Genomic DNA, 13,068 nt, shown 5'->3' with positions numbered 1-13,068 from the left:
TGCATTTACGTAATGAAATTTACATGACTGTAGTAAATTGACAAGCAATGCAGAACAGTCTTTAAAAAAACTTTAAAAAAAGTATATATGATGCGTTTAGGAACAAATGAAATAGATTTCCCAGGAAATTCTGGTGTTGTTTTTCGATTCAGGGCCGTAGCTAGACCACTTAATTGGGGGGTGTATATTCATATATTCATGTTTATCTACCGCAGGAACAATAGCGTACAAAAGAAATCAGTCGGGCATAAGATGAATTTATGAATATAGACCCCCCTCCAATTAAGCTTCTAGCTACGGCTCTGCTTTTTTCATACAATTTGTTTACCAGAAATTTAGTCTATTCCCGCGAGATTGTGCTACGTAATGCATTGGTAAACAAAGTCTCATTGAAGCATAATCCTGGCGCCTAAATAGTACCCGACTGAATTTATTTAGAATATAAGCTAATCTCATGATATAGCTGTTACGCAATTAATATTTCATTGGCTGACCTCCACATCTCAGATAATTTAGGTGGCCCTTCCGTGATCTGAAAATATATACTAAAGCCCGTTTTCGAAGAAGGCGAATTTATTTGCGTGAACAGATAAAAAGTAGGAAGTGATTCTATCGCAGCGAATTGTTTCGCAATCCAATCACATCACCGGAATTCAAAACTGATCAGCTTCGCGTCGCGCGAATAAATTTACCTATACGGTGGAAAACGGGCTTAAATTCCCCTGTTTCGTCGATTACAAAAATCTTTTGTAACAAATCAATTTGTGAGTGTTCGCACTTCGCATGTTTGTGCTCGGAAATCGATTTTTTCACTGGCAAGTGTTAACTGGCTCTTCACAAGTAAACGTAGGTGCTAGGTAGGAGTCTATTTCACTACCTTGACTCCAGCATTCGTTTTCAACTATTTCCTGTTAACTGATATTACTTAATTTACTTATTTATCGGTACCTAAAGCGATAAAAAATCCGGTTTTCTTGATTTTAACGTATGTGAATCAAGTGACCGTGCGTGTTTATGTTAAACAAGACGCCTGTTCTGGCGTTAACTCCGGCTCATATTCGCATTTAGATGCCTTGCGAACCTAAATGATCGATCGCGAAATTCAGAAGCACATCGTACTTTAAAAAGTATAGAAGTTCAATTGTTCAAAAATGTAAATAAACCGCATGATACATTCGCTTTGTCTTACACTTTGCCTTTGGCATTCGCGCTTATATATTATATCTTCAATCCTGTGCAAACTTCGACGTGTCAACGCGCCCATACACGACCACATCATCTTGTTAAACGGCGAAATAGCAGCGATATTATTAAAATAGGACCAGAATCTACATGTATTAAATATATTCTTACCCCAATTTAATCTAAACTTAATCGAAAAGCATGAAAAGAACGGTTTATTTGTTCCTCTTGGAGGAATTGCCGTATCATGCGAGCGAAATCGAATCGCGCATCGGAAAATTAGCCAAAGCTGTGCACCAAAACTCTTGGGAGATAAGACTGGGACGTAGATAAATACGGTCACATACATGTTTAAAATACTAGAATGTTTCGCGCCATTTCAGACTTGCGACGACGAAAAATAAAAAAAAAAATCAAAAAAAAAACAAAACAAAACCAAGGCGAATTTTCAACTCCGTCGCTGACGCCGGAGTAATGACTGTGGTGTGACAGCCAAATTTTACCAATGATCACGTGACACTTGAAGTGCACCAGAGCCCATTACACGTACTACAGCGGATTCACATGGTCACAGCATCAGTTTAAGTTGTTTTACCGTACGGTATCTCTGTCCCCAGAACTTTTTAATTTCTTGTTATATTAAAGGGATGGTCATGCTATCCGGGGGATAAAACTCGCTCAAACATGGCTAATTTTGATTTCGTGATGCGAATCTGGTGTAGTGTAAGCAGGGTCTTTATAGCCAGTTTTAGAAAGTGAACTTAATTTTACCAAAACCAAAATTTCTACCAATTGATTGTTTTAGGTCTGTACTCTTATAAGTACATAACTTTTCACGAAAATCTGCCCCTCTTGCCCTCTGGCAAAGCATCCTTGAGTAAATACTTGCATCGGCTAATCACATTTTAATTCCAGGAACTCCAGGAAGAAGCCAAAAAGGTGGAGAAAAAATGCTTATATTTTGGACTTTGGAGTCTCTAAAATAGTAAAAATTTGGAAGACTATAAGAACTATAAGATTTTTGATCTTTATTTTTAGTTTCTTGTGTGCATGTAACAACGAGTATGGTTGCAATAATGAATAAATGATGATGATAAGTCATTATCTCTCACGTGATGTGTATTGTCAATAGTTCTGTGATGGCGGCGTCGTGTGTCCTTCTTCCCGGCGTTCAACACTGAAAAACCATCGTGCCTTGCGATAGATTTTCACGGTAAGAGCAAAATTTTGATATCACAAAGAATCAAGGGAAGGTTTCTGTATTTAGAAAAGCGTGTATTTGCTTACTATTTCGAAGCGCGAGATGTTTTATTGCGATTAGTTTTGATGATTTCATAAGATTTCTCGAGCTGTGTGTTTACGTAAAAATTCAGCAATTCAAGCCCGGGTTTATTTCGAATAAAGACAGCCTTTTGTGATCCCAATATGAGCCAGGAATATCCCCGAAAGCAATCTTCAAACATGTCCATTTTGTGGCGGAAATATTTCACTTTGAAGTAAAGAATTATGGTTTTAAATTTTGAGCGGCTGGAGTTGAAATAGAATCTTTATTCTGTACTGTCGCAGTTCAGTGTGTGACCAAAAAGGCACAAGAACTCCACGTACACTTCGATGTTTAATGTGCACTTTCCACGTCTATACTGTTTGATACTCATGCAATAAATACACATAGCTTTTGCCTGCCATTTGTTAAGAATTTACCTGAAAAATCGTGGCATTTGTTTTGTATATATATAACTCCATACCTTAGTCTTCGACGACAACAATATATTCAGGAGAATAAGACCCAAACCAAGGCCACACGCAAAAAGTAGGGTATTTTTGGGTGCATTGGCATCTTATAACAAAAATCTGAAATGTAGACATTGAAATGTATAGCTGCAGGGCCTTAGAAATGTCTATTTATCAAATATAACCAGTGACCCTGGCAATGAAGGGCTTTCTCCTCTTGAGTTAATTTCAAATATGTTAGCATTCTTAACAGTTTCTTAACAAATCAAAGTTTAAAATACCAAATTGAACTCTATATCAGTAAAAAATTTCCTTCTTGATCCCTGATTCTGGCATGAGCTGATGAGCACAGGATGTTGAGGCACATTTCAGAGAGCAAACACAGGACATGACAGGCAAATATTATTTCATGGAACAACATCCTAATTTTTTTGGTGAATTGTTTAAGTGCTTTGGTATGGTATAACCTGTATAAGTGTAGAGGGGTATTTGTGGTTGGGTGCATCTACACACAGGAAAGTTATACAGCCTCTGCCTTAGAAGGTAAATTTACCAACAAATATATAATACAGTCTTGTCCTATTAATTAGAGCTTTGATGTTTTAGAGGGTGATTACCTGCCATGCATGTGACAACGCTATCATTTCTTTATCATACGTGTAAGAGATGTGTCCCTTTGCATCTGGCTTTAATTCGAAGAGAATACACATACACATACACAGACGTACACATACACAGAATTGCCCTAAATCATGTGATGATGATATATAGAACTGTACATGCTCTGCATGCACATGCAAATACAGAACCCAACAGTCATGTGAATTTTGTAAGAGCTGCATCAATTGCTGCATCAATTGCTGCTATAGCAATTGAATATACACTTTTGCAACAAAATGACCTTACCTACATAAGGGTTTATTAAGCAAATATAGGCAGCAAAATGTGTTGTATTTTCTATAATTTTAGGAAAGACTGATTTTCTGTGAATTCACCTGAAAATTACTATTCAAATTCGAAAATCACACAAAAATCACTTTGTTTTTACTCCCTAAGGAATTATAGGCCTGTGATATATTTTAGCTAAAGTATTGGTAGAATAATTTGCATTATCCCTGAAAGTTCCAGGTAGATTTTTTAGAGCTACCAGTACATAAATATCTCAGAATTGACACTGTTGATATAAATTTTTGAATATATTTGCATGATTTTTTAATTCAGAACCAGAGTAATGTTCTTGTAAAGACAACCACTGGTATCTCAAAGTTATTTGTTTGAAATCGTGTTTAATTTACTTTATTAGATTCAATAGATCTATGGAAGACGAAGCTCACTTGGAATCAAATGTTGGCAATTCTGATCATGACATTGAAAAATCACACAGTGAGTATAATTTACCCACTAGTATTCTTAATAATTAATAATTATTGGTACAATGTTTTCTTTTGAATGAACACAATTTATGATATGCCAACCACTCTTTGTCAACCATATATGCCAAAATTTATATGAAGTAAGAAACAGTTTTGTGGATGATATCTATATAAGCCAAGCATTTTTGCTAAGTGTATATCACAGGCCTAAAAACTACCTTTATGATTGCTTTTAAGGAGTTAGAATAGTATTATGTCACAAGTCTTATCTACATAGCTTAAACTTCTTGTTATAAATTGAATTCAATCCAGCACAGATAGTATCTATTCTCACCAGAGGATGGATGGTTGATGATTTTAATCAAGTCTGTTCCTGGTTTGGATTTGCATGAATTTGGATTGTAATTTTGTATATGTAAATTCCACTTCAAATTAGGACGGTGGCCAGTCTAACTCAGAAATTAATTAATCCTCATCCAGTGAATTCTGAACTCTTAAGCACAAAATCTTATCTGAGTTATTAATGCTGTGTAGGTCAAGAAGTGATCGGATTGTTTCTAACACCGCAACAAGTATTTTCTTCATCTACTGGAGAAAACAATGAATTACTCGATCATTCTGATCATAGCAATGCAGTCACAGTACTTACAGCGACAACAACACAGAGTGAACAGGTAAAAATTACATCATAGATATAGGTGCATATTTTTCAAGTTTGGAAGCACGCGGATGATTAATAGCGGGTCAGGATCTCCAGAATTATCCGGTCAAAAGCTTTAGGGAGTTTATCATGCAGTTATCAAGTTGCGCGTTTCCGGGAAAAGGGAAACCGCCAAACTTTTTTCGCAGAAATTCCGGTCAGCTTCTTCGCTTCATATTTTCTTTGAATGTGTCCGGAGTTTTTGAAAACGCCACTCGCCTTCAAATTTTTATGATCTGAATTTTTATGTATTCTTATGATCTGAGACATTTTCAGTGTCGTGTGTTAATTTTTATAGGAAGATTTCTATCATGTCTCTTTTTTTTCAGGTGTCAGCTGAACATAGTTCAAGTTCTTCAAGAACAGACTCCATATTGGATGACGATGTTGCGTCAGAAAATCATGATCGTAAGAGTTTTTATTTTACATCCACCCCAAAATCAAGTTGAGCTAATATTTTCCTTTATCTTTTAAATAAATATTATGAAACTTTAAGATATTTCCGCTACCAGATAAAATTCAAGTGATTTGTCTGAAATGATCTGCTGATTTATTTAAGTCCTGACGGAAATGATTTGGCAGAAAACGTCAATATTTAGCTAAGATAAAATGTTCAGGCAGGATGCTGTGTCAATAACATGACCCACAATGAAATACTGTACCAACCCAAATCAGATGCGCTGTCCTTTTTCTTGACAACCTCTCCCTGGCTGAGCTTCCCGTGTTAGGAATGACGTCACTTGATTCTTACGTCACTGCGAGGGTGCTGTACTAGTCCTGCTAGCCCTCTTCTACCACATCTATCTCTTTTTAACCCTAATGCATCTAAAAAATCCAAATAGAGAATGAACCTAGGCTATCGTCTTGATATATTTTGATAATCGTTGATGTACATACGGTAATTTATATATTTTTAGAATCAAACCAAGTGACCGAAGAATATCCTGGTGGTGATCATCATGACAATCTCACAGCCAATGATCTAGTTTCTTCAGCAGTTGTGGTCAGTTCAGATCCAGGAACGGTTTATTTAGATCAGAGTGGTGTGGCTCTTGCAGAACTATTACCTGGAACTGTCAACATCCCAGCATCTGGGACTGGAGAAGGTGAGACTGCAAAATATTATATGCACATCATTCACTTGCTCTAAAAATAAAAGAACCTAGCCCTTGAAACTCTGAAAAAGTACGCTCAATGCTAAACTACGACGAAAACTATCACAAATGCGCTGATTGGTTTTTTTATCCTGTGAATGTGTCGTATCTGAATCTTGTCCCGTGATCAGCATGTCGCATGTAATCGTACATTTCAATTCGTCGCGGCAATGCGCGTCAACTCGCTCAGCCTCTTAGTTCGATTTCTTTAAAAAAGTGCAGAATATTTCGGTGGCGTAGCCAGCATCGGTAATTGGGGGGGGGAGGCATATTTATATATTCATGTTAACAGACTTTAAAGACAATTGATTTGAAACGAAATTAGTTCTGCGTATAACAAATGTATGAATATTGCCCCTCCCCACAATTATCGTGCTGGCTACGCCACTGGAATATTTATATCATTATTGGTAGCTAAATCACACCATTTTTCCTACAACAGCTACGTATGTCCACCATGGTAATGATGGTAATGTTGTCATAGCAACAGAGTCTGGTCCGTACGATAGTATATCAATGGCAACCATATCACACACGTCACCTACCATGGCAACCGATCAACAACTGGCAGCATTATCCCAGTTTACGTCGAACATGCAGTCGCACCATGATCAAACAACATTGTATGTTCTCGAAGATCCTTCAGGAGTGCACCATGACGATGATCATCAACATGTAAGATTATCTCACGTCTGAATATTAAACCTTAGGGATGGTTACGTCACGGGACTGTCAAACAATAAATTGCAATGCAATGTGGGAAACATGTAGGAAAAATGAACCTCGTTTTGCATTGATTGATAACTGTGTGACGTAAGCACATCTAAGGTCTATTAACAACCTTGTTTTTAAACGATTTTGGCTTCAATTTTTTTTAACAAATATGTTAATTTCGATCATGAATGAGGCAATTTGATCGAGTGTTTGTAGACAACTTTATATTGTTGCGTGCTCTATGAAGCCATGACAAGTAGCTAGTTGTCCATAAAAATTTGTCCATAAAAATTGTTATGATGAATTTATCGTAGTTGACTACGAAAAGTGACTACGAGTGCGAGATTCGTCATTCTCGCGCGATGTTTGCTTACGCCATCAGCCAAAATTCGTAGTCGTTGGGCTTTCGACACAGAATAGACATTATACCAGAAGTCTCACTCTTTGCATTTGGCGTCCGAATTTTTTTGAGAGTGTGACGCCACCCAACGCAAGCCAAATACGTGAGCACACGCAAGCATCATGGCGCTTAGTATCCAATTTATGTCTTAATTGCTTACGCAATCCTGGTGTGTGCAGGAGCTTTTTCATGGGGGTACAAAGACGTTCCTGCACACACAAGGATGGCGTAGTATTGAGAATTGCGTAGAATGACGCGTGCGCTTCTGAAAAATTTCTTCTGGTATAGTGTCTATTCTGTGCTTTCGAGTACGAAATTTACCAAAAAAATCGTGAGAATGACGAACCTTGTACTCGTAGTCGTACTCGTAGTCACCGCTAAAGCTCCCTAATGATAGAACAACGGTTACTCTGAACTAACAAAAAATGTATTTCACTCAACCTTTAGACTTATTTAGTCATCATCATCGAAACAGGCGAATGCAAGCTCTTTTTATTCTGGGTTACCATTTTTCCTCTGAACGACGTCGTTCCATATGAAGCACCTTGAATTCATTCAATAGCATGTTGTTCGTTATACCATAGTAACCATAAACATTTTTATCCTCACAGGACAGTAGCTTGCTCAAGAAATCATATCCTTGTGATGTCGTTGGCTGTTCTAAACAGTTCTCAACTCCGTATAGACTTAAAGCACATATTCGTAGTCACACTGGAGACATGTTTGAATGTGAATCACAAGGCTGTGACAAGGCATTCATAACTCAGAGTGATCTTAATAAACACATCAAAACCCATTCAGGAATGAAACCATTTCATTGTTCACATGCAGGATGTGGCAAAGAATACACTACCGCGCATCATCTTAAGGTATTTATTATAAATATATTTTATATATCTGTGATATTTAACAATTAGTCGCCGAAGATGAGGTGATTACAAGCCTTGTAATATAGGAGGTATGTAATCACCGAGAATAAATAGGGGAGAATACATGTTTTGTATGGAAGCAAAACACGTAATAAAAAGGGCCAGTAGATATCAAATAATAATTTAGGCAGTTGTTATACCACATTTGATGCTAAGTTGTTTGAAGATGCTGCCACGCTGCTCCCTGGTTCTATTGGAACTTATGTAATCACCGAGCCTGCATGAGGCGTCTAATTGTTTCAGTGTAAATTTCGAGGTGTTTACAAATAATAAGTAACATAATTTCATAAAAATTTATAATTACTTCAATGTCTTATTTGAAAAACAGCATCTAAAAGTTACAGTCACCGACCAGTGACTATCACGTACGTAGTCACCTCGAAATTTATACTAAATTCAGGTTCTATAATGTACTTTGTGTTCTCTTGGCTAAAAACATCCGTGTTTAGGTACACGAGAGATCTCACAGTGGAGAAAAACCATACAAATGTAATTATGAAGACTGTGGTAAGGCATTCGCCACTGGGTACGGTTTAAAGAGTCATACGAGAACACATACCGGGGAAAAGCCGTATACGTGTCCTGATCCTGAATGTATCAAAGGATTTAAAACGTCGGGAGATTTACAGAAACACATTAGAACTCACACTGGTAGGTAATCCTTTTTATATAGAGAAACACTTCATTTGCTGAAATAACTCGAATATTTTTTTGTATAAACTTTCTGTACACAGGATATTCCCCTCAATAAATTATATAGTACACATGCAATTTGCAAATGCCTCAGTATAGCATATCCAAAATATGGCGGGAGTGAGCGTATATTTTTTAGTAGATATTTTAAAGGAAAGATGATCTTAAAAATCGCCTCAAAACGGTTCTTTCCTATTAAGAAGAAAATAGTTTTCATTGACAATTTTTTAATACCCAAAAATAACCTATTTTATTTTCTTTCTTGCGGTCCGAATTCATATTTTAGCGTTTCCTGCAATCTGATTGGCTACGCGAGTGGTCCGTATGAGGCCGTACGGACCGCGCGAGATTTAAAAGCACAGAGCCAACGCGCATTGCCAACGAGCAATTAATTCGGACCGCAAGAAAAAAATAAATCTATTATTTACCGGTTTAGTCGGTCCGTATAGGGAAATATTTCCCTCCGTCACAAAAACGTGAGACCTTGGAAAATATTTGCCTATACGGACCTGCATCTGGTATATAACATATATATGATTGCATCTTATATTCGTTTAGGCGAACGACCATTTAAATGTCTTTATGAATCCTGCGACCGATCATTCACAACATCCAACATCCGTAAAGTACATATGAGAACACACACTGGAGAACGACCTTACGTCTGCGAGTACGAAGGATGTACAAAATCATTTGCAAGTGCGACAAACTATAAGAACCACACAAGAATACATACAGGTAAGGAACAGTCTGATTACAGGATTGTTGCGTCTGTAGTCGTTTAATCCCGGATTTCCAGAAGGGATCATTCATTGCAAACATGCATAATATCACGAACTAGTTCGTTAAACGGATGTTAATCGCAGGGTGTTTCGATTTCGTTTCAGGGCAACCCTCGATCGAATGTTAAGGAATGTGAAATTCAAAATTTATTTTGAGTATAGAAATAACCTTTTCTTTGCCTACGAAAGTTACCAGTTACGACTAATAAGATTGGGACGATACCTCAGTCGTCATCTTTGAAGCCAATTCAAAGCCACTGGACACCAGTGCCAGTTCATTTCTACTGTTTTTGCGATCGTCGAGCGTGAAAACAAAAACAATAGGTCTTGACTGACATTCTGGCAACCAATTCGGCGTCAAGATGACCACCGAGGTATTGCATGTACCGGTCCACAAAGAGTTCGCTGTCAGTTTCCGATTACTTATGATTTGTTTCTTCCTAACCTAGGAGAGAGACCGTACGTATGTCAAGTTGATGGATGTGAGAAAAGATTTACGGAATATTCAAGTCTTTATAAACATCACGTGGTGCACACGCATAACAAACCTTACACATGCACCATATGTAATAAGACATACAGACAAGCTTCTACATTGGCTTTACATAAGAGAACTTCACATGGAGATATGTCTGGAATAACAATGGCAGACGGTACGTTGTGGTTAACTATCGACCAATCTCATGGGTAGCCCGAAGACTATAGTTACTATACTGCTATACATTTCGCTGACGTAATGACAATAAACCTTTTTCTTCCATCAAAATATTTTGTAAACTGTTCAACTAGGCTTATTTCTTTACTTTTATTTTATAAACGGTCTCAAAATTACTATCCAGTGGACATAGGACATTCTTCGTACAGTCACTCCCTGTCGTAAAAAAGCTCTATATTTAATGGAAAATTTCTTAGTACACTATTACATGGTACACTGTTGTGACAATTTTAGCCGCTCACCGTTCCCTATTAAAGGAAACTGATATTTTTCCTAATACCTGATCCTATCTTTTAGATGCGGAAACATATGTTTCAAGCTCAGATGGCGAACCTGAACTAAAACGATCAAGGTTAGAATTTGCTGACAATGGTCATACCTACTCCATGGTCGTGTCGTCTGATGATACAGCAGCTGTTGCGGCCATGCAAGCAATAAACCATACTCTGAGTGATATATCTCATCAAATGTCTGATGGTACCACTGGACATATCACTCTACCAGTAACCATAACTACGGACAGCCAAATTCAGGTACGAGTTGGGTCATGTCGCAGTGCTCGGAAGCTTTCGTCCAATTGGATAATGCTTTTCTATGCTTTCTAAAGAACGAAGCTTTGCTATTTGTTCAAACAGAAATGTATTGTAAAGTTCAGCCAATGAAAATCATTCTTGCGAGGAGCTGCGACCCTACCCTACGAGTTGTGTGAAATCCTTTAAAATTCCGTTCACGCGATCCAATTTTGTTGGATCCATTTCACGTCTGACGTTGGAACGTACTCTCTCTTTTTGTTTCGTGTGATCTGATCTAAAGACTGTTCATTCGGAGTGATGGTTTAATTCAAAAGACAATGAGAAGGGTTTAAAACAACCCGAAGTTGATCAATTTGAACCGAAGATAGCTTAGCCGTTACATTTTGGGCTTTGAATGTCGACGAAAAATTTATCGGCTCGACTCATGAGACGTGGAAAATTATCGTTAAAATCTGAAATTTACATGTCTTTGATAATCCAAATGTAAATTGTCTATACTTTCTGTATTCAAGTCAGTCATTTTTGACTACACACTGGTCGTAATAATATTCTAATACATCACCACCATGTTCGCTACAATTTCGACTAAATGGAAACCAGCCCTTACCACACATCACCTTATATTTCTGTGGGTTTTATATGAATCTAGTACCTAACTCTTGTTAATTTGCCAATTAAATGTCAGCCTGTTTTTTTCTCCATGAATCTTAAATATTCTCATTTAACCGCAGGGTGTTCCTGTTGTTCTCACCGGGACGCCACCGAGCGCTATCATGCAGGAGTCTGGTCACGAGATATCATCTGACATGACGTCACAATCTGAAGTTGCTGTAAGCATTGTCCCTGCAACTTTAGTTACATCAGGGTACAGCACGATGCCAAGGTTTATATCCGCTGATAATGTGACGTATGTGTATGCTGCCATGACAACGGAAGAGGATGCCGAAAATCAACAGGAAGTGACGTCATCCAATAGCGTTGAAAGCACCTTTGATACTGCACAAGCTGATCATGCGTATGGCGAGATAACGCAGAATATCGGGAACGCGGACTCAACAGTACAAGTGGTGAAGAGCAGTGTAGAATCCTGCAGAAGTCCTGGATCAATCGATGAACAAGGTTGGTTAAGAGTTTTTTACACTAGTCTAATCTCTATTTGATAGATGCAAACGAGCGAAAAGTTATGCTTTACTATACGAGTGTCCATGATTAAATGAAAATCCGTAACTGATTCGCTCGTTCACATCCATCAAATGTATAGAATGTAATTCGTTAAAGGTTTCTACCGGGAAAATCTTTTACATATAGCTATTTGCGGATACTGGTTACGTGGTAATATAGGGACCTTAGGGAAAACGACGACGGTGGTTATCAATATCATTAAAAGAAATGAATAATTACAGTTTTAGACTTTGTCCACTTCTGTCAACGTCTAAACACGATTGAGAATATACAACAACTCTCTTACCATCCCACTTAAATTTGATCATCGCTAGACTTATTAAAACTAGCAAGTGCATGCAATTAATGGCTGTCTCATTCGGTTGGACTGCTTATCTTTTTTCTTATATACCTCAAGCCAATTCCCTCTATTAATATCAGTTTCGTTACCATTTTCAGACGATTTCAGTCAAGAACAGAGCATAACCAGTTCTGATGACAAAAATGAACAATTGGGTGACAGTGTGGTAACGTCCACTATGTCACAGATAAATGTTGAGAACATACTATCCTGACATCATCGCTATGTTATCTGTAATTAAGGTAGATGGAATTTCTCAGTGATAACTTTCAATTGTTTAAACACATTAAAAATATTCCATTAAACATACTATTAGTTGGTATAAAAATATTTTTGGCGCTTTCTAAAATATCTCGTCCTTAAGCCCTTTACAGACTTTGACAATTTTTCTATGACAACTACACTTGTTCAAAATCAAGTATACATGGTTTGGAGACTAAATAAAAGCACAATACAACTAATTAAATATTATTGTCCGGGGTTATGCAAAAAATGGTTCTTTTCTCGTCACGTGTCTATTGTATTTTAGCCAAACATACCAATGCATGGCATTCGTCTTGCTAAGCTCCTCAACCTTTACTTGAAAAATATGTTGATTATAAGATTGCTATTGGTTTATCTGTGCACAGTACAATAGATA

At 37.3% G+C, this 13,068-nt stretch overlaps 1 protein-coding gene across 1 annotated transcript; it reads left to right on the top strand.

The window, feature by feature from the left end:
* The first annotated feature begins 2,313 nt into the window (after positions 1–2,313).
* On the top strand, positions 2,314–12,753 carry LOC114534156 (zinc finger protein 143-like). The gene is made up of 13 exons (XM_028555707.1): positions 2,314–2,395; positions 4,217–4,296; positions 4,821–4,960; positions 5,316–5,394; positions 5,904–6,092; positions 6,583–6,815; positions 7,866–8,123; positions 8,633–8,834; positions 9,435–9,614; positions 10,108–10,311; positions 10,671–10,906; positions 11,638–12,025; positions 12,527–12,753. The coding sequence occupies exons 2-13, from the start codon at positions 4,230–4,232 to the stop codon at positions 12,640–12,642; spliced, it is 2,292 nt and encodes a 763-aa protein (XP_028411508.1). The 5' UTR covers positions 2,314–2,395; positions 4,217–4,229; the 3' UTR covers positions 12,643–12,753.
* Positions 12,754–13,068: the final 315 nt, after the last annotated feature.

Source organism: Dendronephthya gigantea, unplaced genomic scaffold (assembly GCF_004324835.1).
Source record: "Dendronephthya gigantea isolate DGI-Jeju-01 unplaced genomic scaffold, DenGig_1.0 000097F, whole genome shotgun sequence".
In the NCBI taxonomy this organism is placed as follows: Eukaryota; Metazoa; Cnidaria; class Anthozoa; order Malacalcyonacea; family Nephtheidae; genus Dendronephthya; species Dendronephthya gigantea.
This window is presented reverse-complemented; position numbering and strand designations above follow the sequence as displayed.